Source organism: Alternaria metachromatica (genome assembly GCF_023757995.1).
Source record: "Alternaria metachromatica strain BMP 0045 chromosome Unknown scaffold_1, whole genome shotgun sequence".
In the NCBI taxonomy this organism is placed as follows: Eukaryota; Fungi; Ascomycota; class Dothideomycetes; order Pleosporales; family Pleosporaceae; genus Alternaria; species Alternaria metachromatica.
This window is the reverse complement of record NW_026055492.1, coordinates 2,146,336-2,172,047: the sequence shown is the minus strand read 5'-3', so window position 1 is coordinate 2,172,047 and position 25,712 is coordinate 2,146,336. Positions and strand designations below refer to the sequence as shown.

Sequence of the window (25,712 nt, the reverse complement as noted above, 5' to 3'; positions counted from 1 at the left end):
ACTTTTAAAGTTCTAAGCTCTTTTTAAGGCTACCTATAAGTAGACATTATTCTTCTAGAAGTAGAAACCTAGTTTATTTCTAGTTTACGCTAACTTTTATTTAAAAGTAACCTATAGCTAGACTACTCTTCTACTTAGCTTTTCTACTCTAAAGAGCTATATAAAGCTAGCAAGAATCTTATAAGAAAAGTTAAGTTTTTTAAGTCTACTACTAAGCTATATACTATAAGCTCTTATTACTATAACTAGATATTAGTACGTGCTACGCCTATATTACTACCTACTCTTAGTAACTAGTAACTACCTTAAGTAGAAACTTACTAAAAAACTTCTTCTAAACCTTAAGGCGTCTATAGCAATATATTATTTATTAGTAAGCCTTACTAGTTTTATACCTAGAGTAGTCTATCTATAAGGCTAAGATCTACTTACTTAAACGCACTACGCTCTTCTAGCTACGCTATCTTATAACTATCTAACTATACTTCTTTATAAGTATAGAGCTACGCTCTATTATATATAAAGTTCTAAGTACTTTTATAGTAACTAATACGTCTTTCTTAAAGTAAAGCTCTATCTAAAAACTACGCTACTTCTAACTCTACTACTATAATTAACTTTAGAGATATCTTATCTAAATAAGTTATACTTATATAACTACCTACTAAGAAGGTTTATAAGTAGAGTAGTAAAAGAAAGATAGCCTAGTAAGACACTAAATTTACTCTCTTAGAGTATAACTTATAGCTATAGTAGTCTAAGAAATAGATCTTTTACTAGTACCTAGTAATAGACTAACTATACCTTTTCTATACGCTACGTCTTAAGTATTCTAAACTAAGACTAATCTCTATACTACCTACTAGATTTATAGCTATTAAGTATAACTAGGTAGAATATTATTTACCTACTCTAATAAATTTAAATATAATACTACTTAGGCTATAACTACCTATATAACTATAATAAAGAGACTACTAGGTTTCTAAAGCTATATATCTACTACTAATAGGCTTAAATATAATACTACTTAGACTATAACTACCTCTATAACTATAATAAGAAGACTACTAGATTTCTAAAGCTATACATCTACTACTAATAAGCTTAAATATAATACTACTTAGGCTATAACTACCTCTATAACTATAATAAAAGAACTACTAGATTTCTAAAGCTATATATTCTCTAGTTAGAATAGGTAGCTATTATAATATTAGTAGGTCTACTACTACTACTACTAGCCTATAGAACTAGGTACTCTAACTTACCTTTTATAACGCTTCTTTAAGCTACTTATATTAGCCTCTTTTCTATAACGCTCTATAGAACTATAATAGCGCAAGGTTCTTCTCTACTAGAAGTAGTATACTTACTAGCTTACTATAATATTACTATAAATCTATTAGCTAAACTAAGATAATAAATATATTTATAACTTTTAAATATAGAATAGTAGATATACTTAGTTAGTATAGTAATGCTTTCTAAACCTAGCACGCACACATTCTATAATATCTATATACTAAACTTAGTTATAGTTATAGTATTAAAAATACAAATCTATATATAACTAAAGCTAATAGCCTAGTATCTATTTCTACTTCTAATATAAACAGCGCCTTTATTATTAACTCTATAGTTAAGTATAACTACTACTAGTAAGCTAGCGCTATATTATAGCAGCCTTATTTCTCTATAATATAGCCTAGTAGTAACTTTATAGTATAGCCTAACTACTCTAGCCTACGCTCTTAGTTAGGTTTTACTAATAGCTAACGCGCGCTTACTCTATAAGAAGTAAAAATAGCTAAGAATAATACTATTATTAAAGTAATAGGTAGCTCTCTTAAGTTCTAAGCTAATATAATTAGTTATTTCTACTCTAATATAAAATACTAAGACTATCTAGATAATATTACTAATATTTCTAGTAAAACTTATTATAAGCACGTTTAGAACTTTCTTAATATAGCTAAGACTATTATTACTTCTAGAACTATACCTAAATACACTATATAGAATAATCTCTACTAGTACTTTAAGAGAAATGCTTAACTTTAGTACTAGTCTAATCTTAGCGTAGAACGCTGCCTTAAAGCTATTAGAAGAGACAAACTTAATAGATAGAAGAAGAAGCTTACTTTCTTCTACGTCTAACTAGTAGAGGCTATAAGCTAGCTCTAGAAATAAACTTACACTCTAAAGAATATAGTTAATAGCTATTCTCTAGTAAAATAGTATTTAAAGATAAAGCGTCTCTACTAAGATACTAGATATAGCTATAATAATAATAATTAATACGTAATTTACGCTTAGAACCTTTTAGACTTACGTATCTACGTTCTTCTCTTATAACTAACTTCTACTATATTCTTAGACTAGTTTCTTATAATAATTAAAGAATAGAAATATACTTTTATTAATATATTTAAGAATAAGATTATTAATAGTAAGTCTATATTCTATTACTAGTATAGTAGTTTAGGCTTTTAAGGTAGTAATAACCTAGTATATAAAAACTATAGTAGTTATAAATATTCTTAGAGTAGTTATCTACCTTAAAATTCTAACTACTAGAATAGTAGTAATAGCTATAGCTATTCTAACTCTTACTAGTAAAACGCCTCTTAAGGTAATAGTAACAGCTATAGTTATAACTAGTTAAGTAGATATAAATCTTATCTATTATAGAATACTTTCTAAGAGTAAGGTAATTAATATAGTTAGAGAGAGAACGCTAACTAAGATCTATAATTAGAAAGCTAGTAGCCTAGTAACTAAAACTAATTATATAGAAGAATATAAGGCGCGTACTATAATTATACTCTTAAGAATATCTAATCTAGTAAGTCTATTAATAAAGATATACTAATAGACTATACTCTAGACTTCTATAAATAAGCTATAAAAGCGTACTACTTTAACTCTAAAGAATCTACTTTCTTCTTCTAGAATAGTTATAACTATAATAATATAAGTAATAATTTTAATCTAAGAATCTAGGTAAGCTAAGACGTACATTATAAGCTTTGTAAATAACTTCTAGTACTAGTTAATACTTTTAATAAGAATAATAAGAAAGATAAAGAAGAATAATAGTTTATTAGAACCTTAACTTATAGCTAGTTAAAGGCTCTAACTTAAGAAAGCTACTAGATTATATACACTTATTATAATAGAAGCTTTAAGTCTAATAACCTTCTCTATAGATATATTTATAAAAACTACCTTATTATAGAAGTTTTTACTATAATACTTCTTAACTTAGATAAAGTTAAGAAGCTAAAGATCTCTCTATAGATAAAGCCTATTAGCAAAGCCTAAATTACTAAAGTAATTTAAATTATTAAGTTAACTATCTCTCTACCTATTAAAGACTTAATAATACTCTAGAATTAGTATAAGCTTAAACTTTACGTAAAGTTATTAAGAGAAGAGCTAAACCTTATTATCTACTCTAACACTAGCGCTACTATTACGTTAGTAGATAAAGGCTTTATTAAAGCAAATTTTCTAAACGCAAAGTAGAAATAACTACTAACTCTAATCTAATATATAAAAGCTAGACTAGGTAATTATACTACTTTATAGATTGTATATATTACTCTATACATACTCTCTACTATAGTACCTAGTAAGCACGTGTTTACTCTTTAGAAAGTATACGCTTATATTATCTCTAAACTTAGACCTAATATACTTCTTAGTATAGATACTCTTATTCTATAAGAAGTCTATCTTAATATTACTACTTAAGTTATAGTTTAACTAATATATAAAGAAGTAACTACTCTACTTATTATTAAATCTAAAGATAACACTACTTATAAGATATAGAAACTTATAACTCTTAAGACTATTATAATCTTTCTAAATTCTACTATAAAAGTAAAAGTGTACGCTTTATATCTACTTTCTCTAAACTATAATTATATACTTAAGATTCTAAAGAAGCTTTCTTATACTATATAACTATACGTAATACTACTTAACTTACGCTTAATAGAAGTAATTATTTATAATAATACTTATAACCTAGTAAAACTCTACTAATAAGCGTATTTAGGCCTAGCTATACTACTTAACATTAATAGCGTGTACGCCTTAGACTAAAAAGATTATACTTTTACTACTATACTAGATCTTAATATATTACTAAGAATAGAGATAAGGTTTAAGATAAAGTTAGACGTAGAAATTATAGTATATAGAGAACTAGCAAAAGTATCTACTTTACTTTTAGTAGCTAAGTAATACTCTAAGATTTAAATTAATTAAGGTAGCTTTGCCTAGATTCTAAAAGATTAATAGATACTAATTAACCTTAGAGATAGCTAGCAAAAGTAAAATATACTATCTAAGGTATACTCTGCTAGACTAAAAGACTAGAAAATTATTAACGCTACTTTTAATAAGCTTATAGACTATAATAAGATAGAGCGCGCTATAAAGATAAGTTTCTTTTCTATTCTTATCTTTATTATTAAAAGAAAAGTAGTTAAAAAAAAGAATAGTGTTAAGGCACTTAAGAAAAAGAGGTAACCTATTCTTAATATACGCGATATTAATTACTAGGTAATTAAGAATTGTTATTCTCTTACTACCTAGAAGAATATTCTTAGCTAAGTCTATAGTACACGCTATATTATAGTAGTTAATAGTCTTAGCTATTTCTATTAATTCTAAGTTTACAAGAAAGACTAATATAAGTTTATAGTAAATACTTACTATAGCGCTAAGATACTTAACGTGTATACTATAGGCTTTAAAAACTTAGTAGCTTATATATAGAGAATTAGTAATAATATACTCTATAATATAGTAGATTATGTAAAGGCCTATATTAATAACTTTATTATTTACTTAAAGACGTTTAACAAATATATTAAATACTTTAACGCCTTTTTCTACTAAATTAATAAGTATAGTATAACTCTTATACTAGATAAATATTTTATTAGATATCTAACTATTAAGCTTCTTAAGTAGTAGATAGATATATTTAGTATTATCTTAATAGAGAAGCGTATCTACACGCTATAAAACCTCTCTTTTCTCTAGTACACTAAGAATATAAAGAAGTATATTAGCGTAATTAGTTTTCTTAATAATAAGATACTCTATCTTATCTAGATTATAAAACTACTTACTACTCTTAAGACTAAGCTTATGTAATTTACTTCTAAAAAAAAGAGTTAAGAGAGAGCTATTACTATAGTATAGACTATAATTCTAGTAGATAGTCTAGTCTATATTACATTTAATAACGTCTAGTTATTATAGAACTCTATTATTAAGTTAATCTACTAGAACTATCTATAAACTCTATACATTAACGTAAACGCCTCTAAAGAGTATAGTTTTACCTTTATAGTATATTATATAGTAGATAATCTAGAACTTCTTATAGTTAACTTAGAGGTACTAGATAGCTATTAGAATAACGCCTCTTTACCTACTACTTAGTTAAAGCGTTTAGTTAACTTTATAAGAGAATTTATATAGCTAATTATATTTCTCTCTAAATATCTATTAGAACTAGAGAAATAATACTACTCTACTAAACTTAAGATAGTAGATCTCTACTAGATAGTTAGAAAGCTCTTATATATAATCTAAACTACTCTAAAGATATATATCTTTACTAATTATATAGCTATTACTACTATTATATATTAATAATATCTTACTATAATAGAGTTACTTAAGAGCCTAAACCTTTGTCTTATAAAAGCTTCTCTTTACTTCTAGTAGTATAAGCTTAATATCTAGTATAAGTCTAGTAGATTATATCTAGTCTCTAACACCTTATCTAGGCTTGCACCTAATACTATACTAAATTCTAATCTATAGACTAACACGCTTAAAGATATAGCTTACGTCTTCTATACTCTAATTATTAAGATAAGTAATAAGTTTAAGAACTACCTAAAGCTTATATACTAGATAGATACTCTATAGTTATAAGTACTTATAGTAGTATCTAGTAAATAATAAGATAATAAAAACAAGCTATACCTAATACGTAGTCTTAGATTTCTTTATAAGAATAGACTTCTATACTATTAAAACTAAATTAATAGTACTAAACGTCTCTATATTTCTAAAGTACTTACTATAGAGATCTTTTACTAAGCTTATAATAATATATACTATTAGAGTTTTAATAAAATATATATATATATAAAGTTTTCTTTTTTTATCTATAAGCTTACTAAGAACCTTAAACTATATATAAAGTTCTACTCTTTCTATAAGATTACGTAGACTATATACTACTACCTATATAGATTACTTAAACTAATTAATAGAAATATATAACTTTTTAAGGTTATCTATATAGATATTATTACGCACTTACTAGAGACTACTAATAGATATAATATATTTTTAAGTAAAACTTACTATACCTTTAAGGTAATAAATATTATTTCTAGTAAAGATACCTAAATAAGCGTAGAATAGTTAGTAGCTATTACGTATATAAACTACCTTACTAGTTAGAGTATATAACGCATTATTATTAGTAACTATAATCTAAAGTTTATTAAGAGTTTTATAGCTAGATAATATAAAGTAATAAGTATAAAGCTTATAATAACTATAGCCTACTATCTAGAAGCTAATAGCTAGTCTAAGCGTACTAACTAAATAGTAGCTATTACTATACACTTTTTTATTATAGTAAACTTTAATAAGAACTAGACCTAAGTAATTGTATATATATAGTTTATAATAAACACTAGTAAAAATGCTTTAACTAGCTACACTTCTTATAAATACCTTATAGAATTTAACTTCTTATAAGAGATTAACCTTACTAATACAAAGTATACTCTTACTAAGTAAGACTTTAAGCTACTTTAGTTATATTACTAGAAAGAAGTAGAAGAAGCTCTTAACTTCGCTAGAGTTGCGTAGAAAGATATTTATAATTACTTCTACTAAGCTATTAATCTTAAGCCTAGTAACTACACTACTCTTATTCTCTACTATAGATACTAGATAAAGAGTAACCTTACGTAAAAACTTAGTTTACAACGCTATAGCTCTCTTAAAGTACTTAAAAAAATTAGTAAAAACGCTTTTTATATTAAGCGTCTACTTAATTTAAGAATATATAATATTATTAATACTACTTAGCTTAAACCTTACTATATCTAAGAATAAAACTCTTAGTATTATTCTTTTTCTATTCTCTATAAAGTTACTACCTTATAGAAGCCTAAACTTAAGCTAATTAAGTAAATACTTAAGTAACGCGTCTATTAGGTTACTAGCTAATATAAGTACTTTATTAAGTAGTAGAACTATTCTATAACTTATAATAAATAGCTTACTTTATCTTAGCTTTAGAATATAAGTAAACTTAAGAAAGACTATAATACTAAATTCTCTTTTACTAAATAGAAAATTTATAAGTAGAATTATATTTATAGTTAGAAGATATAGAAGACTACCTATAACTACTATATTTAGAGTTTTCTACTAGATTCTCTAGAAGATAACGCTACTTAAGACTTAGCCTCTATATTACCTACTACTAATACTCTCTATAATAATAATAGCACTACTTCTATTATCTATACACTTTCTCTCTCTTAATAATAATATAACCTATAACTTATAGAATAACTTAATTAGAGAGGTATTAAAACCTAATATAATTCTAGCGTTACTAAAGTATAGAAAGGCTTTAAGTTCTAACTATCTTCTTAAGACTCTAGTAACTACTTAGAGTATAACTAAGCTTTAGATATTACTAAGAAAAGACTTTATTAAGCTTTAGTAGCACTTCTTCTAAACTCTAGTAATAACTTAAAACATAACTAAGCTTTAGATATTAATAAGAAAGAACTTTAATAAGCTCTAGTAGTACTTCTAGACTCTAGTAACTACTTAAGGTATAACTAAGCCTTAGATATTACTAAGAAGAAACTTTCTTAAGCTCTAGCAGCACTCTCTTCTAAAAGATAGAGAGCTACTCTATAGTTAGTAGAGCGCTCTACTACTACTTAGTTTTCTATTTTTTTAGTATTTATTCTTTCTTTTAGTAATTTTCTCTTATAGCCTTATTTTCTTTGTTATACTAGCGTTACTTACTTTCTCTTAGCGTTTTTATTCTTAGTTTTTCTCTATATAATATAAAGACTTAGTTAAGTCTTCTTTCTTATATTTTTAGTTATCTACTACTACTAAGTTATCTAGTAGCTTACTTAGAGAGTTTCTTCTCTTAATATTATAATAGTAGCTTTCTTACATCTTACTAGAGCTTTAAGTACTCTACGCTTTCTATAAGTATATTAGATTAGCTACCTACTTAGTAATATCTATATATATAGCTAATATATAATATACTTTATAACTTTTTACTAGCTTATTACTATATCTATAAGATATCTTTTACTATAATATAACTTTTTTTAACTCTAAATCTACTAAGATAGTAAGAGAATATATATTTTCTACTATAACTATAGCTTCTATAGCTTTCTTTTACTTTTACCTACTCTATAAAGTACTTAAAGTAAATCTCTCTACCTTTTCTACTAGCTTTCTTATACCTATCTCTCTTCTACTTTCTTACTTATAGTAGTTAAATATATATAGACTTTGTTTTTAACTACTATATCTACTATAATTTATCTCTACGCACTATAACTAAAGTCTTATCTCTTATATTAGCTTCTAGGCATTATAAGAGAACTACTAAGTTCTAGACCTAATAAGCTCTAAAATATATAACTTAACTTTATATTCTTAGACTAATAGAGTTAATAACTCTCTTACTAAGCCTAACGTTAAGTTTAACTTTAACCTTCTTTATAGCTTAGAAGACTCTAAAAGCTCTTCTATATACTCTACTTTAAGTATAGCTTTACTTATAGTAACTTAAAGTCTACTATAAGGCTAATTCTCTATAGAACCTTAAAATAGCTATAATAAGGTAGCTACGTCTGCAAACTAAGTAAGCCTATAAAATCTAGCTCTTACTAGTATAGTAAATAGTAGCTGCAAAGCGCTATTAACTCTAGTCTAGCTATTTTCTTACTCTAAATATTAATAAGACCTAGTAGTATATAATATAGTAGATAATTTTAGCTAGAAAGACTAGTAAGATTACGCTTCTACTATAGTTACTTTTATTATATACGCGCTTTATAATATCTATACTCTAGTTAATAAAACTACTTAGTAGTACTACTATAATACTACTATAATAATTAAGTATTATATTACTAGCCTATAGAGCGTAGTATATTCTAAAAGTAAGCGTAGTAGTATACTTACTAGAATTAGCCTTTAGAACCTAAATACTATTATTAGTTAGTAATTTAACTACTATACATTTAAAAAGGTTAAGAATTTTGCTACTATATATTAGAATAATACTCTACTAATAGTTAGTAGTAAGAAGACTCTAAAAGCTAGTTTATTCTCTATAATTAAGAATAAGAACAGCATAATAGTAAAAATCTTCTTTAATATAACTCTTGCTAATAGCAGCACTACTTATAATAAGTAAGTTATTAAAATACTTTATAAGTAAGATTACTAGATCTTTATACTAAGTAATAATCTTCTAGATCTAGAAGAAGGTATAAGCGCTTAGAATATTACTTTTTACTAGAAATATTAAGACCTTACTATATATATACCTACTCTATATAACTAGAAGAAGAAATAGAAGATATAGAAACCTATTATAAGTATAGTAAAGAAATACAAAGTAATTACTAAGACATTTCTACTAGAGAGTAAGAAACTATTCTACTTTATAGAGAAGAATCTAAATAGAAAGTATAAGAAGAAGTTCTATATACTTATTAATTCTAATATATACTAAATACTACTCTAGATAATTTTTCTAAATAATCTAAACGCGTATAAAGATAGTAACTTTGTCTAGACTTATATTTTCTACTATATAAAGAGTATAGCCGCAGAAATAACTATATATAACTCTAGTAATTAGAGCTTCTATCTAAGTTATTAAATCTCTTACTACTAAATACGCGTACTAAAAAATAGAAAGAAAAGTAATAAAAAGGTAAGAACTAACTATAAATTAAAGTAAAACTACTTCTATCTAAAAGGTTAGAGCTCTCTTTAGTATAATAAGTGTTTTAAATCTAATAGTTATAGTGTCTTACGCTTATAAGAAGTAGAATTTAATATTAAAAGTACTAAGCGTAAGAGTCTATATAGGTATAACGCTATATAAACTAGCCTAGAGCTTATTCTAAAATACTAATTTATTAAAAAGGTCTACCTTACTAAAGAAGAAGTTAAGTAATAAGTAAAGGCGAAGTAGAACTAGAACTAATCTCTTAGACTAGTTAAGAAGAAGTCTAGAACTTATTACCTTAAAACTTCTATTACTAAGAATAACATAAATACTAGACTATCTAAGAAAGAACTACTTAATAGCTATAAAGACTTTAATAGTAATATTAAGAAGAAAAAGATTACTAAAGTAAAGCCTTAAAAGAAGCCTACTAGAACGCTTCTACTAAAGCCTAAGGCTACTCTAAAACCTACTATTATACCTAAGCGTAAGGCTCTAATTAATTAACCTTTACTACGTAAGAGATAAGTGTACTTACTAAGCTATAACTCTACTATAGAAGATAATTTTAATAGAACTTATAGTAGACATAATAAAGAAGTTAGTAATAAGTTTATTTAGACTATAAAAGAATAATATATATATAATATTAAGTAATAGCTTCTTCTTATAAATAAAACTATTAGAGATACTTTAATACGTAGTTAACGCAAAAGCACTATTATAAGTACTAGGTCTACTAGAGAAGAAGCTCTATCTTAGGTAGATAACTACTATACTCTACTAGGTAATATTACTAAAGAAGACCTTATTAATAACCTCTCTACTAAAGAGTAGGTTAACTTACTAGTAGAAGAGCTTAAAAAGAATATTAAGAAAGATTAAATTATTAATAACGTTACTAGATCTCTACTTAATAACTATACTCTTACTACTATAAATAATAAAGCAAATAACTCTAATAATAATCTATTTAACTAATCTTAAAGTACTCTATTCTAGTAATATAATATATATACGCGCTCTATAAGGCTATAGTTTTAAATCTTAGATATTACTCTTACACTACTTCTATACTAATAATAACGTAAATATCTAGTAAACTACTTCTTATTACTTATAGGTTTAGTATCTAATAGCTATCTTAGCTTTCTAATAAAAGTTTTTATTATATATTCTTACTTTAATACTATCTATACATTTATATTATTATAAGTATCTAGTAAAGTAATTAATCTTATTAAAGTAGGTAGCTCTAACTTATTACTTTTCTAGCTTTTAAAACTCTTATACAATTCTTTATTTACTAAAAGTTTTTTTATACTAGCTTATTCTTTATAATAGTTTCTTTATAAAATAGTTACTTCTTTAGATTCTTTTTCTAGTATACTAACCTCTATAATAGACTATATATTCTTACCTTATTATTTCTTCTTACGTAAAAGGTATAATTGCTAACACCTCTATATTAGTTTAATAGTATTATATAGCTACTAGCTTTATATACTAGAAAAGGCCTCTCTATCTTAGCTTAGCCTAAGCTACTATAAGTAGTGTATTTCTTGCGTTATAGATAGAGAAGATATAATATAAGTTTTACTTATTTTATTTTATATTTAGTTTATTTATACGTACTACTCTAGTAAGAAAGTTCTTTATATAGCCTTTACTTTATACGCTAAATTACTAAGTCTTTATAGTCTTAAAGAGTTTAGTCTATAACACTCTCTTACTAGGTAGAAAAGCTGTTACGTAATTACCTTACAGGTATATAGGCTCTTCTTTTTTAGTAGTTAGCACCTTAGCTTTTATAATAACAATTTAATACACCTATATATCTCGCAGGCTTGCACTGCTCGATCCTGGACAAGTCTCAATATTGAATAGCGGCCCTAAAAGAGGAGTGAGAGATCCCTCTGATTCAGTTCGTGCAAATACAAATCAACCCTTGTTCTCCAACCGCGTGACGATAACAGGAAGCAGTACGGCGCAACATGCCACCATATACGCGCTGACGCCAAACGCTCCTTGAACATCATACTGGAACCGCGACCAAAGAACATCAAAAAGCACACTAGCGATTGGAAACACCACGAGGACGGTGAGCGCAAGCGTATCGCGGTTCAAGCCCTCATCGTAGTAAATACCCCATCCCTCAGCAGGCTGCCCGACCTGACCTCGCAGCTCACCACACGTACGCTTCGGGAGTTGGTCTAGAATCCAGGTGTCTTTCTCGTGGACGTCTGTGGGACATCTGAATAAGCTTGCAAGATAGACTGGTGGTATTGGTGGGTATGTGGTTGGCGGGCCGGGGATACAGCGATACTCTGCTCCTGGTGAAGACTGAAGCAATTGATGCTGCGTAAGACGATGGTCCTGATGGGCTATCGCCGTACTCCCATTCGAAATTCACACCGTTTTCATCAGCGATTCCCCCGTCCAACCAGGTGTCAATGGCGTCGTGATTATGAATTGATGTGGTTGATGGGTCATCCAATCCTGCAGCATCCGTCATATCCGCATTTGTCGCGATGTCTCCCGATGCATCTACTTTTGTACAACTCTCAAACGCAGACATCGCCTCCTCAACCGTTTTAATCTGAAAGTATGGATTGCTTGGTGTCGGCAATCCCAGAGGCGGCTCACCAAGCGGGTGCGGTTGTTTGATAAGTTCAGGGTTCGACTCAGGAATTGCTAAATCATGTCCAATCTGTTCCTCCGCCGGTTGCGCATAGCAACTGCACTCACGCAGTACTCGACAGGATCACATCGCTCTCATTTGCCTGTGCAACTGCAAGCAAGTGCCTGCCATCAACGTAGTATTGTCTAAGATTCGCGATGTAAACCAAGAGCTAAGGTATCACTGACAAAGAAAGGAAACATCGTTATACAATATGCCATCCATACGCCACTCCCATGAACAAGTCTCATCCTATTGACGTCATGTACAAGCAAGTGCTTCCATTCGGGTCACAAGGGTAAGGATCCAGACAATCGTTGAAGCTCGACTTGCTACAATTGTAGCCGGGACAACCCGATACATGCGGTGCGCAACAGAAAGTCGTTGTTAGTGTAATCGACTCTTCAGTATCTTTTCTGGTGTGACAGAGATACGGGCTCGTGCCGCAGTCGGAATCTTTTTCACACTTCGCCTTAGGGGCCAAGAATGTGGGCGCTGGCGTGGTGTCGGCGCCGGCGGGTTGGGATTTAGGTTGAGTCTGGGATGTTTGTGTGGGTGTGGACGCCGTTGCGGACGGACTTAGACTGGCGGGAATAGTGTCGAGGGCATCGCTACTTTTGGATGTAATAGTAAGCATCGTCGTGCCTGGGGTGGTGTTTGATGGTGATGACGGGCCGTCTGGAGGCGGTTGAGAGCTCGGTGATGACTGAGCATGTTAAATCATTATAACTACCGTATATGGATCTGATACACTTACGTCTGAGCCCTTTGCATGATTCTCATTGTTTGCTCTGACCTGTGTAGGTATAACACTACCCAGAATGGCGCAGATCGCAACAACCGCAACAACGATCATTGCAATAGCCACGGGATGTCTGAGATGATGCCTGCCGTAGTGGAAGCTCCTCTTTTGCTGAGTTATTTCGCTATGACTTTGCGAGCTTACGCTGGCATTTTGGCGTGATGATCTACTGAGATTCCGTTGGGTTGATGCTGAATTTCGACTGTCTTCCTGTGAACCTGTTCTCGTATTCCGCTCGTGAACATGGACCGTTACTCTTTGATTGGACTGAGGTGCTGTGTTCCCCATAGAAGTCAAGCCATCGTCATTGTTGTTGCGAAGATCAAACTGCGCATTATTCGCCATGATAGGGCTGCACCATCGGAGAAGTTAGGCGAGAAATGGGAGTACGTGGACGAGCGAAAGTGCATATACGGGGTGCGAGTATACCCAAAGTTCCAGCGTTAAACGACGCCCTGGAGCACATGGTCAGAGCCTCTTGCCCCCGGTACACTATCAGGGGCCGTTTCTCCCTTGAAGGACGCTCCGTAAATAACACAACTTCTACCCCCAGTGCATACACACCCTATCGATAGGATGAAACAATCGAAGACGGAGCACATCTCCCTTGCCTAAGCTCTAGCCTTACATCCCTACCTATGTAGAGAGTATAAATCACCTTGGAGGCCGCCCCGAAGTCGGCCTCGACCCTAACTGGGTTCAAGACAGGTAGGGCTCCGGGGTTTGCCTTCTTTGGATGCCTACTAATCTTCATTGACCGGAACTCAGCAAATCGCTACTCTTAAACAGTTGGAAGGCCTGGTCGGAGGCGAATAAGTCAAGGTACCTAGGTAGTAAACGACTCATAGGCATGCATCTCTTCGACGTCGACACTTCTTTCACCAAGGAGCTCTCTTTCACATGATTGGGGTATGCACCCATAGATGATTGCTCATACATCTCGGCCATTGAGATCACTGTAAGGCTGTGTTGCAAGGTGCACTCGTAGCTTGGCACCGCAAGGCTGAGTATCGGTTCGAGGGCCAAAAGATCATTCGTGACACCTCCAGGGCTCTTGCTCCATCAGATCCCTAATCTGCAGGTCCGCCAATCTTTGGCGGGACAATCGAAACTCGTTGGGGCGATGTTCTGTTCCGAGGAGGAAATGTGTTTGGCTGTTAACTTGAGCTGTGTAACCATGTGAAGTTGGTGGCGCTACCTAGGTACTCCTCATCGAGATACCCAGATAGCGTACAAGTGATCTTCTTCAAAGAATCAAATCTGCATAGTGAACTTGGGCTGTTATGCATGCGATCGCGTTATTGCCAGAATAGAACAGACGAATCTCGGCGTTCTTCTGTCAGCATGCTTTCACCGGTCCGTGGCTACGAATCTAGCCTTGTACACCCGAATATGGCTTCATTTAGTGGCTACGGCATGACAAACCGACACTATTCTGAAACCTCACAAGTGGTCGCACCTGTGCTCTTTCACCGGAAGAATATATGGTGACCGCATCCTGCACCTCTTGGAACAAAATGCACACTCTTGCAACAGCCTTCCTTTTAGCCGTTTGGACTTGTGCGACGTATCCGCCTTTGGGGCAGATATGGTCATGGAGATTGTTGGGTGCGCGGCAAGTGTAAGCCAGCTGCTAGTCTATATAGCCTTGTCATCCGGCCGCCTGGAGAAACTATGCGCTGAATTGAAAGACGGCTATGCAACTTACCGCGAAGAAGAGTCGAACATCAGTCTTTTACTGAGGATAATCCAGCGTCTCTCGCGCCAGACTATTGCGAACGAAGAATCTATCCTTCCTGTACTGATAGCAATCTCTGGACTCGCGTGCCAGGCGCTACACCTTCTGCGGCCCAACAAAGTCCTAGGTATCAATTGGACCCCAATCACGGCCCACGAGAAGATCAAGTCAGCATTCCAGTCACTGGACAAAAAGAGATCGTTGCTTCATCTATACATTTCTCAGACACACCACGACGCCCTCGTAGATCTTCGAGAGACAATCGAGATCTCCAATATGTCTTCTCCAAGTACTCCCGTACAAGAGAGCGCGAGTGGTTATGGGAAGCAAAATTCACGAAGTGCAAATACCGCAGGCGGTGAAAAGAAATCGTCTCCACCAGACGCATCGGGAGAGGAACAGATAAAGGGGTTCAAGGTAATTCACTCTTCGCCTCTTTGAAGTAGAGGCTTGCTGAAAGCGATGCAGTTTGAGATGACGAACTCTACGAACCATGGTTTGCACTCGATGTTCAATCGCCAGACCGGGCTTCCTGACGCACGCGTCAAGTTCGATAATTTTACTCAGAGTGCAGGTGGCATGAGTATCATGGGAAATGAGACTCAACCCACCGATGCTACCTTTGTCGAGTACGCTCGTATCCACGGTCCAATCCAAACAACCGCCAAAACTGTCCCTCCGACAGCTTACACCAATACGCCAGCCCCAAGACCTGCGACCACCGATTTCGGTCAGATAGCACGCGTTCGGCCCAGCATCGATGACGAGTCACCACGCAGTTCGTCCGATGTCTCAAACTCTGGGACTGCTTCGCAATACCATCCAGGTCAACCGATGGGTTTACCGGACAGCCAGGCGCATTCCACGTACTACGATCATGGTGATAGACATGTGAACGACAGCGGATACATGAGCGCAGGGCAACAACAAATGCCATGGCTAGCACAAGAGCAACCTACTGAGCGAACCGAGGAAAGGTCACCCAGACCCACCGCAGAATCTGGAGAAAGGGTACAAAAGAAGGGTCGGGAGCTTCGGAAAGTGAGATCAAAAAGGAAGTGAAGCTCACAGGCTGAGCGAAGCCACAGCGAGTCGAAACAACAGAGTGGGAGATAAAGAGACAAAGGCATGGCGCAGGCTGTTGCGTGTGTTTCCTTCCGCGGATATTGGTGTATCTGTTACCACGTTGGCTTCGGAGTCCAGATCTTTTATCCAGCGTACGTGCGGCTCCATTGGGCAAATTTATCGCAACTCGACGACCGTATTTGATTCACAATCGCCAGTGGTCGCGTTTCTATGGGTACCTTTCGTTTCGTTCCTTTGCAGCCAACATTGCCATGCCACATTTTACTTTATATTAGTTACGGTCGTAGAGTGTGCGGCTCCATCGCGAAGTGGAGGTTCCATGTCGCTTCTTTTAACACATCTCTTCATAGTTAGCAACTACACTACTGGTTTGCGCGGAAAATACTTTACTTTTTCTCCGAAGTCAGTACCCCTTTCCAACGCCTTGCGCCTTCTACATCCACTCAAGCGAGCTTAGTGCAGAACCGTGACGCGTATCTAGACGCATCTAAACTATAGCGGAAACCTTCTAGAAGGAAGATAATCGATGTCAGATCTGCAAAACCCAGGTGCGTGCGCAGAGATTCGGATGCGCCGGATGCGCATGTCAGCGACACGAAGCTGTTGTCCATTCAAGGAAGAAACCGAACAGGTGTGAATAGTTCTTCTCCTACGCTGTAGCCCAGAGCGGCGAAAAATAAGCATCTTAGAACAGCAAGAAGCATTCTTGACTTCTAGCTCTCTATTTGCGTATACGATGCCCTATGCCTCACATCGCAGTAGGAAAGCTTTTAATTCTTCCGTGCTCTAGACGCTGACGGCCTCTCTCACATGCGCGCTTGCCTCCCAAAACCAGTTCGTACTGGCCCAGCAGGGCGGTAGCTTCTGTCGCGGTCGGTAGAAAGTCGTGGGAAGCGGGCCGAAGGCGAAAAAGGACGCAGATGCCGAAAGTTTTACGTGCAGCGAGCCATCGTATTGTCATACAAGGCTGAAGCTCCTCGAGCAACTTTCCACGAACGGAAGGTCAGAAGCGATATTACGCATGATCGGGCGTAGGCACTTGGCTGGCTGAGAAGGATCGCGACTGTGCTCGGCCAAGTCATTTTTCCCGGGGTAAAAGAAAGGCTAACGGGCCGTGCGCGCACACTCATCAAAAGAAGGCCCTCCTCAAAGCATGACGAGAAGAGCTCATTGGAGTAGCTGTTGTTGATTAATCAAGATCTTGTGTCTTGTGTTCCGAGTCGTGTGTCGCATGGCTCGAATGCGTTTCGATGCCTGTGCACACCAGGGCTTCCATACCTCTTTTTCTAGAAAGATACCCACGTCCATCTCCCGTGGATGAGTCGAAGGGTACCACATTTGTCGTCAACCTGCGCACGCCATGGTTTTGGTGTGCAGCCGTGCGCAGAACCCGCCGGCAGTCCGGCTGCTTTGGGGATAGGCGGGCCAGGCGGGCCATTGACACTACGCTCGGATAGCCCGATGTTTGAAGCTTGCGTGAGATTGAACGTACAGTGTTCAGAGCGTATCATGTTAGTGAGATTCAGTGCGTCGCTTCGTGACGGAGGTTTTGCACCCAGAGGGAACCTGGTTAGGAGAACCTGGTGTTGATGATCTTGTCCTGGGGGATAATCCGGAGCTAGCGCCGATCAGATTGTAGTGACCTTCATCACGACCGCAGTCGCGCCGCGACATGAGACCTGGACTCGATGAGCACACGATGTCGTTGAGAAGAACACGGCTCATTGCGTGCGAGTGTGTAATCATCCGGTGTTTCCACAAGCTCCCGCTGCCTATCCACCAACCACGATCTGAGGTTTGACCTTCACATTAACCGAAGGAAGAGCTCCTCGTGGCCCAGCCGAAGCCACTGACCCTCTCCAGTGGTGCCGAGACTTTTCGACACTCGAAATACAGTAATGCCGGCCGTGCCCCAGGTCGGTCTTTGGGTCGGTGGTATGCATGATTGCACGCCTGTCAGATGACGCTCTGTTCCCCTCATCCCAGGTGGGAGGTTCAGCTGTTGTTGACTTTCGGGTGAGTTGCTTCACAGACCACCGTGTTGCGCAGAAACCACGAAGCAAAAGACGACATAACGGCGGGCGCAAGATTGAAGCCACTGCCTTCTAGAGCATCCCCACGCGCCGGGAATACCTCCTGCTACGTTTCGCATATAACCCGCTGCAACGCTTGTGGGCTAGCAAGCACCTTCCCACGCTTCGGCTAGGACCATGTGGATGCCACGAGCGACGCTAGCGTTGATGGGTGGGGACCGGGGTCATCGCGTCTCTTCTCCCCAGCTTATAGTGGATCTGTAGATTACGATACTCCTTGTCGTGGGTTCATGGCATCTCTCAGCAAGCTGGGGCCCTAAAGCCGATTGTACATCATCGCCGCTTGCCCCCAGGGTAGTGCCTCTCTGTGCCTGCGCTGGTGCTCGGTCAAACGCCATATTTTTACTTTACTTCGCCTACGATATATTTTTGACTTTAGGTTCGACATGTTAGTTTTGGACAGCCGGAGGCCTCTTTCTTTTTAGGTGTACCCTATATACCCTTCGAAACGTTGCAGGATCAATCGTTCGTCAATCGCAATGACCATTCGGGAACCCCTGGACGTCGAATCGGCCTCGTTCGTCCTACCGGCGCATATTCATCCATGGTTACGCTCAGTTGTCGCTTTGGGATTCATCAGCTTCTTCGCATCAGTAGCACTGCTTTTCTTACTCACCTATAAACTGGTATCTTGGCAACTACGGTCGAAACGAAGCAACCAATTCGTCATTTTGATATTCAACCTCCTCTGGGCGGACATCCAACAGGCGCTTGCCTTCTTACTGAACGTCGAATGGCTACGACTGGGATCCGTTGAAGTCACCAATCCAATATGTTTTGCGCAGGGCTGGCTGGTCTCCACGGGTGACTTGGGAAGTGGAGTTTGGTGCTTCGTTATCGGATTGCACACATTTGCTTCCGTCATCTTGGACTTCCGCCTGAAGCCACGGAGTTTCTACATCTGCATCTTTCTCCTATGGGCCTTCATCTTGGGGGTATCTTCAATTGGCCTTGGTATGCATGGGCAAAGCATCTACGTACGATCCGGAGTATGGTGTTGGATCCATCACGACCTAGAAGACTTGCGGTTATGGACCCACTACATTTGGATTTTTGCGTTGTAAGTCTTTGAAACCCACAAGACGTGTCACTACTCTAACACTTGTTGCAGTGAATTCGGAAACGTCTTTATATACGCCATTATCTATGCGATGCTATCGATCCGAATCCGCTCCGGCTACTACACGACCGAAGAAGCCAAGCGCGTACGTTCCATCGCAAACCTCATGGTCGTATACCCGCTCGTCTACGTCGTATGCACTATTCCCCTAGCCTCCGCCCGAATGGCTTCCATGTCCGGTAACCCTCCCTCGCTGGCTCGCCTTTGCTTATCAGGAGCAATGATCACATCAAACGGTTGGCTAGATGTACTTTTATATGCATGCACACGACGCATCATGATATTCTCCGATGAGCCACCCTCTGACGACGACGTCATGGACACCTTCGCTGCGTTCTGGATTGAGAAGCCCAAGCGCTTTGGAGGCGAATGCACAATCGAAGCGACGAACGCACATACAAGGAGAGGACGATCGAAGAGTAGGATAACACTACCGTCAGGAAGTGAAAGCTCAGACGATCTCTGTGGGTTCGGTACAAAGGACATCAAGCTGGTCACTACAACCAAGGTTATAAGCGAACCAGCACAGCCAGAAGACTTTGAAGAGATGGACGCCGAGGCACGTATCACACGACCTCGTACACCGACAGGACGATGGAGCGAGGAGACGACAGATACGGACAGAAGTCGTAATCTGAGTTTGAAGGAGCAAGCGATACCTCACATTGCACCTTGAGGCTGCCTTCTTGGATACAGAACAACAAACTATCATTACGACATGCATCGGCGGTCTACATGTATACAAGAATGGCAAAGACTAGGGACTTGCACCTCTTATGGTCGTCCCAGAGTCAGCACAAGAGGCCCACTGGAGTCATTCTGCGCGAACGCAGAACGACGTCCATGTATCGTTGCCGAGGAAATACAGTAGACAAGTGACCACCACCACTAGAAGTGCCGTCGCTATAACAGCGTGACACATGCATGGAGCGAGGGCTCCACCCAAACACATAGACAATAGAGACGAACATCACGACCACTCATCTCTCAAACGATGCACTGTCACCACTCTTATATATTCTCATATATCGTGAAACCTATTCCCCACAAACAAACACCATCCCATCTCCCCTAAAGACCCGTCCCCGTCCCATTCGCCAACGCAGCAGTCAACCTCTTCCCATAATCCAGCGTATACGCCGAATCCACAAACTCATCGAAATACTTAACCTTCGTGCCATCCTCCGTAAACGTCAAAATAAGCGCATACTCATTCCCATAGGGCCCAATCGCAGTCGTCGCCGTACTGCGCGCATGTATAATGCAAGTGTGTGCCTCCGGGTCGTGGGTTTCTTGTAGGACTCTAGCCTGTAGTTATCTTGGTCAGTTTTCTGGCTGTGTTGGTGTGTTGGTGTGCTTTTGAGATATGAGGATGGTGTGTACCGTGAAGTTCTTGTACAAAGGCTCGATTCTTTTGAAGAATACGCGGTACTCGTCGTTGGTCATGGCTGTGCGGTTTAGGCTGGCGGGTAGGATGTTTTGCTTGCAGTCTGGAGTTCGGTAGCCGAGGATACGCTCGATGTCCCAGGCGTTGTAGGCGGCGATGACTTCTTTGGCTACGACCTTTTGTGCTGCGAGACTGGGTGGTTGTTAGGCTGATGTATTGAGGGAGTAGAGGTTCTGGAAGTCTTGGAGAGAACTGTGGTAGTTACTAATGGGGACTCACTTGGCCTGGGGGATGACCTCAGCGTTGACCAGACATTTGTTCAGGTTCAGACCTATCCAGATGTCGCTGGTAGCTAGTGTTTCGGGGCTAGGGAAGGATGAGGCAGCAGCAAGGGTGAATATAGTTGAGGTGAAAAGGGTTGAGAGTTTCATGATGGCTGTATGGCTCGACTATGAGTTCGGTGTCGCGGCGTGTTGAACACTTACGTGAGTAGAAGCATATTATGTGTGTTGATGAGAGACTTTATGTACTCTTGAGGGATCACTACTGATGCATGCCGCTAGAGTACCTCGAACGCCAACGCTAGGCTTGAGAACATTGGCTTCATATCATAGGGTTGGAATATCCGGCTGGCTGAGCCCATCTCCCGTTTCTGCGGCCTCGAAATGGGAAACAATGACATGGCCTAAGAAGGATACCCTACTCCACTCACTACCTTGCCAGGTTCACACGGTCTTCTACAGCTGGAAGCTCGTGAGCTAGAAAAAAGACCACCCTTGGAGAAGCTCGGGTGGCGTCATCGCTAGGCTGTGCATCAGCTGATCGCTTGCTATCGTCACGGTAGAGACGGAATACTTCCAGTCCCGGATCGTGGCTTAGCGGTGTATCGGGCTCAACGTGGAACTTGATATCCAGTGTTGCATGAGGCTTGGTGGGCGAGCTTGCATACAGCTGAGGTCGAAGACTAAGGTAAGCGAAGCGAATGAAACATGTCGGAGTAGCAGCCGGGACAAAACATCGGGACTGGTGGTGCATCCATTTTGTAGACCTAAGGTCTGGGTATTTTGGGGGCCTAATTGCCTCTGCTCTTTGAGCTAATGGCACCTCTTTGCTTTTCTTCTGCTCCTCCTCACGTGGATATGTATATCCCTCGTCATAGTGCCACCTTGACCAACCAGATTTGGCTCCAGACTAACACCTCAGTCGCAAGCCAAGCTGTGAAATCGTAATGAGAGACTCGTCAAATGTAGAAACTACACAAGCGATGTCAGTCAAATCCGAGAATCGCTAGTGCCTTAGGCTAGATGTAATCGTCAGCACAGTGAGCTGAATGATGGCCGAGGCGTGTCGGAATTGCAAGATCCCCTTTAAGCATATGAAGTCTGAGTGAAGTGAACATAGCAGGACGCCCATTTTCTTGCTCACGAGTTCACATGCTTACCCATTCCATCCAAGCCTCAAGGAACTTCAATCTGCCCTGCCTCATAAGTTCCAAAAACTCCTCGAAGTTAACCAGCCCGCTTCCTTTTCGCTCGTCAATCTCTTGCTCAACAGCCTCAAGACTCGCTAGCATTATGAGATGTAAGTTGGACTTCGGGTTCATAGCGAGCTGTCGAATGGAGCGCTGCAACGGCTTAAGTTGATTCGCCTCCGGATCATGTGGACTCGCGGAATGATTGATCGGGTTATGAGCGCAAAGAAATGTGTCCACGCCCTCAGAGTCTTGAGCGAAGAGATAGTACAACTCTGGATTGTCGGTGTACCATCGCCAGTTGATCGTGTAAGGATCGTCCTCTTTATCTTGCTGTTGCACCGAAGAGTCAGGCGGAGGAGCCCCAACAGAAGAGTCCATACCATCAAGTATCAGGGGCTCAATTTCGCCAACGGATCTTTGCCCCGGATAACGTTCCAGGCCATCGTGGCCTGCCGCGATGAAGAAACAACGATTCATAATATCTTCGCCCGAGGTTATCGAGGATGTATCAGTGTCGGAAGTGACACTACTATTTGAAGAGCTGTCCGAGGTAGTCTGCAAAGTCGCTGCAGGTGGAAGATTGGACGAGTTCGGCCGGAATTGAGGCATGGTAGGATCCCTGTGAATACTAGGCAGACTCTCATTCACGAGTGGTGGTATCAGCCAGCCTTTGTTGTCTATACACTCCATGGTAGCATCGACAACCTCTGATCGAAGCCGTGACCTGATCAACAAAGTGTTCCACGTCGTCATGTTGTCAACATTTGTGGGCCTGGAAACCTTCACGGATTGGAGCACTTTCGCTTCCACACTGTCGTAGAGTTCTTCGACTACTCGGCATGCTTCTTCTTGAGTGCATGGCGTATCGTCGGTACCGTTGCGGAATAAGCTTTTAATAGGACGTACATGGTTAAGGGCCCGACAGAATTTGTCGATCATGCACTTGGAGTATCGAAAGGCACCGACGTGAACTATGGCTTCGACAGCAGCCTTACTCTCTGTGAAGTGGTGCACAGTCAGCTCGTCGATAGCGGCTGCCTTCGCGCGACGCTCGCTGCGCATCTCGTGTGCGTCCATGGCCATGTCTTCTTTCTCAAGGAAAAGCGGGTTAAGCAATTCGTTAAAAGCCTGCTGCGTAACCTGATACAGTACCTCTTTGCCAAGATCTTGTTCGGGCTCGGGTATCTCATAGCCACCCCATCGCTCTCCGACGGGCCTGGATGATGAGGCGTTGGAGCGTGTGTCCATCTCCACGTCGTCCTGGAAGCGGACCCTTGAAGATGACCGCGAGCTCCTGTTGCGGGCCAAGTCTCCATTTGTGTCTGCGGCTTCAGTCATTCCGTTCACCCCATCGGCAGTCTCTGGCTCATCAGGGTCTGATTCCTCAAACCCTTCGGGCCGCGTTAAACCTTCTTCTTCGTCGATGTAGTATTGCCTGCGGGCCCATCTCCGAGTGACGATGTCCGCCTGTTGTTCCCCTGGCGTTTGCCGTGTATAGGTGGGTGCGACGTGATGAACACCTGCGGTCCCGATCATCTCAGCCCGGCCTGCTACATCGCTATTGTGCTCAAGCAGCGGTGGAGTCGTAATTGCGTCTTCTTCACGCTTCTGCTGTAGTCGGCGGTTGTTCGTGTTCGAGGCAGCCATATTGCGGGGCGTAAAAGCAGAGCCAAGTGGCTGACTAGAGCGTATTGTGTCCAAAGCTGTTCGCACAGTCACTTCGTCCTGCAGCTCTGAGATGTAGTTTCGTGTAGCCTCCTTCTCGATGGCGTAGTATGCCCTAAATATGCGTAGTACGTCCTTGCGCGATATGTAGCCATCTTCATCGATGTCGTATCCGTTGAAGACTATTCTGGCCTTGACATTCACATCAGAATCGTGCATGCCGTCCAGACCCTTGACCCACTCATCAAACCCGATGAGGCCATTTTTGTCCGTGTCATAGTATGCGAAGATGCGATCGTAGACGAGGTTCGGCGCGGCGACGAAGCCGTTATAGCGAGGGATGAAAGCGTGGTTGAAGTCGCGTCGATCGATGGCCCATCCTACCCCAGTTGCATCACCCGCCCACTCGGAGCCTGCGAGACAAGTGAATTGGTCCCACAGTGCCTCAATCTCCTCTGCTTCCATCTTAGTCTCGGCTACGAGGCGTCTCTTGAGGGCTGGGTCGATCGAGGGGCTCATCATGTGAGGCTTGCCGGGGTAGATGGGTTCCTGTTTCTGGAGGCTCAGATATGGCGCGGGCACGCGGACCTTGTAGAAGATGTGGTTCTTGTAATGTGAATTGGTTGCTTCGCAGTTGGAGCACAGATCGAAGTCTGGGCAGTTGGCGCAGTGCCACCTGGTTCCGCGGATGGGCTTCTCGTCACATCCATTACATGTGATTCCACGATGTATGACACCCTCCAGTCTTGCGCGATCTTCCGCAATATGGTATAAAGTGCGCTGGAGGGTTTGGCCTTCGGGATCGATGGCGTCATCCGCGTCCTCGTCGCTTCCCAACGACAGGTCGGTAGCTGCGACGCTCTCGGCGTCATCGAGAGCAGGATTATCGCCAGAGGGGAATATCTGCGCATGCCTTGCCGCAGCGCGGGCTACTGCAGCACGATGCACTCCTGCGTTATCGGGGTTGCGATGTTGCAGCCAGATTCGGATATCATCTGCCTGCGACGGGGACAGAGCGCGGTCTGGGTAGAGTACGACTAGTAGCCGGTCGAGGAACTCGTTGTAGAAGCTCTCGGTGAGACGCTCTATCGTTTCATTGTCGGCGTGTGGCTGCGCGCGCAAGATCGTATCGCGTAACTCGCTCGGCGTGCCCAGATTGCGAGGGTCAAGCGGTACTTGGTAACCGAGTAGGTCATATAGGCCTAGAAATGGTATGTCTCGTTCGTTCAGAGGGAGTGAGGGTGCCGATGGCTGGTCGCGCGGGCGCCGTCTACGGACCGCATTGCTGCGCTGGAGGCCATCGCCTGCGCCGGGGCTCTGGACGTTGGTGACGATAAGATACGTCGCGTATGCAGCGGATACGCCGGCGAGAAACAATATGGCGTTCCTAGAGCGGGATAGGGTAGAGGGCGTAGACGCCGTCATGCTCGTAACGATGCTTGGTCTTGGACGGGCGGTAGCTGGTTACGCCGCGGTGTAAATATAATGGAATAGGCGTTGAGTGGCACATGGCAGGTGTTGCCCTACCAGTCGTGCTGTTGTCACCCGTTTGAAGTCTTCATGGCGCAGAAAGAACGACCAACCGCGCTCTGGCG

At 39.4% G+C, this 25,712-nt stretch overlaps 3 protein-coding genes across 3 annotated transcripts; 1 reads left to right on the top strand and 2 right to left on the bottom strand.

The window, feature by feature from the left end:
• Positions 1-18,950: 18,950 nt before the first annotated feature.
• On the top strand, positions 18,951-20,267 carry J4E83_000693 (uncharacterized protein; the record flags this gene model as incomplete). Its single annotated transcript, XM_049327654.1, has 2 exons — positions 18,951-19,531; positions 19,583-20,267. The coding sequence occupies 2 exons, from the start codon at positions 18,951-18,953 to the stop codon at positions 20,265-20,267; spliced, it is 1,266 nt and encodes a 421-aa protein (XP_049193799.1).
• A 395-nt stretch (positions 20,268-20,662) lies between these two features.
• On the bottom strand, positions 20,663-21,409 carry J4E83_000692 (uncharacterized protein; the record flags this gene model as incomplete). Its single annotated transcript, XM_049327653.1, has 3 exons — positions 20,663-20,899; positions 20,975-21,170; positions 21,258-21,409. The coding sequence occupies 3 exons, from the start codon at positions 21,407-21,409 to the stop codon at positions 20,663-20,665; spliced, it is 585 nt and encodes a 194-aa protein (XP_049193798.1).
• Positions 21,410-22,407: 998 nt separating this feature from the next.
• On the bottom strand, positions 22,408-25,542 carry J4E83_000691 (uncharacterized protein; the record flags this gene model as incomplete). The annotated part of the gene is made up of 1 exon (XM_049327652.1): positions 22,408-25,542. One exon carries the CDS (start codon positions 25,540-25,542, stop codon positions 22,408-22,410), a length of 3,135 nt encoding a protein of 1,044 aa, XP_049193797.1.
• Between the last annotated feature and the right edge of the window lie 170 nt (positions 25,543-25,712).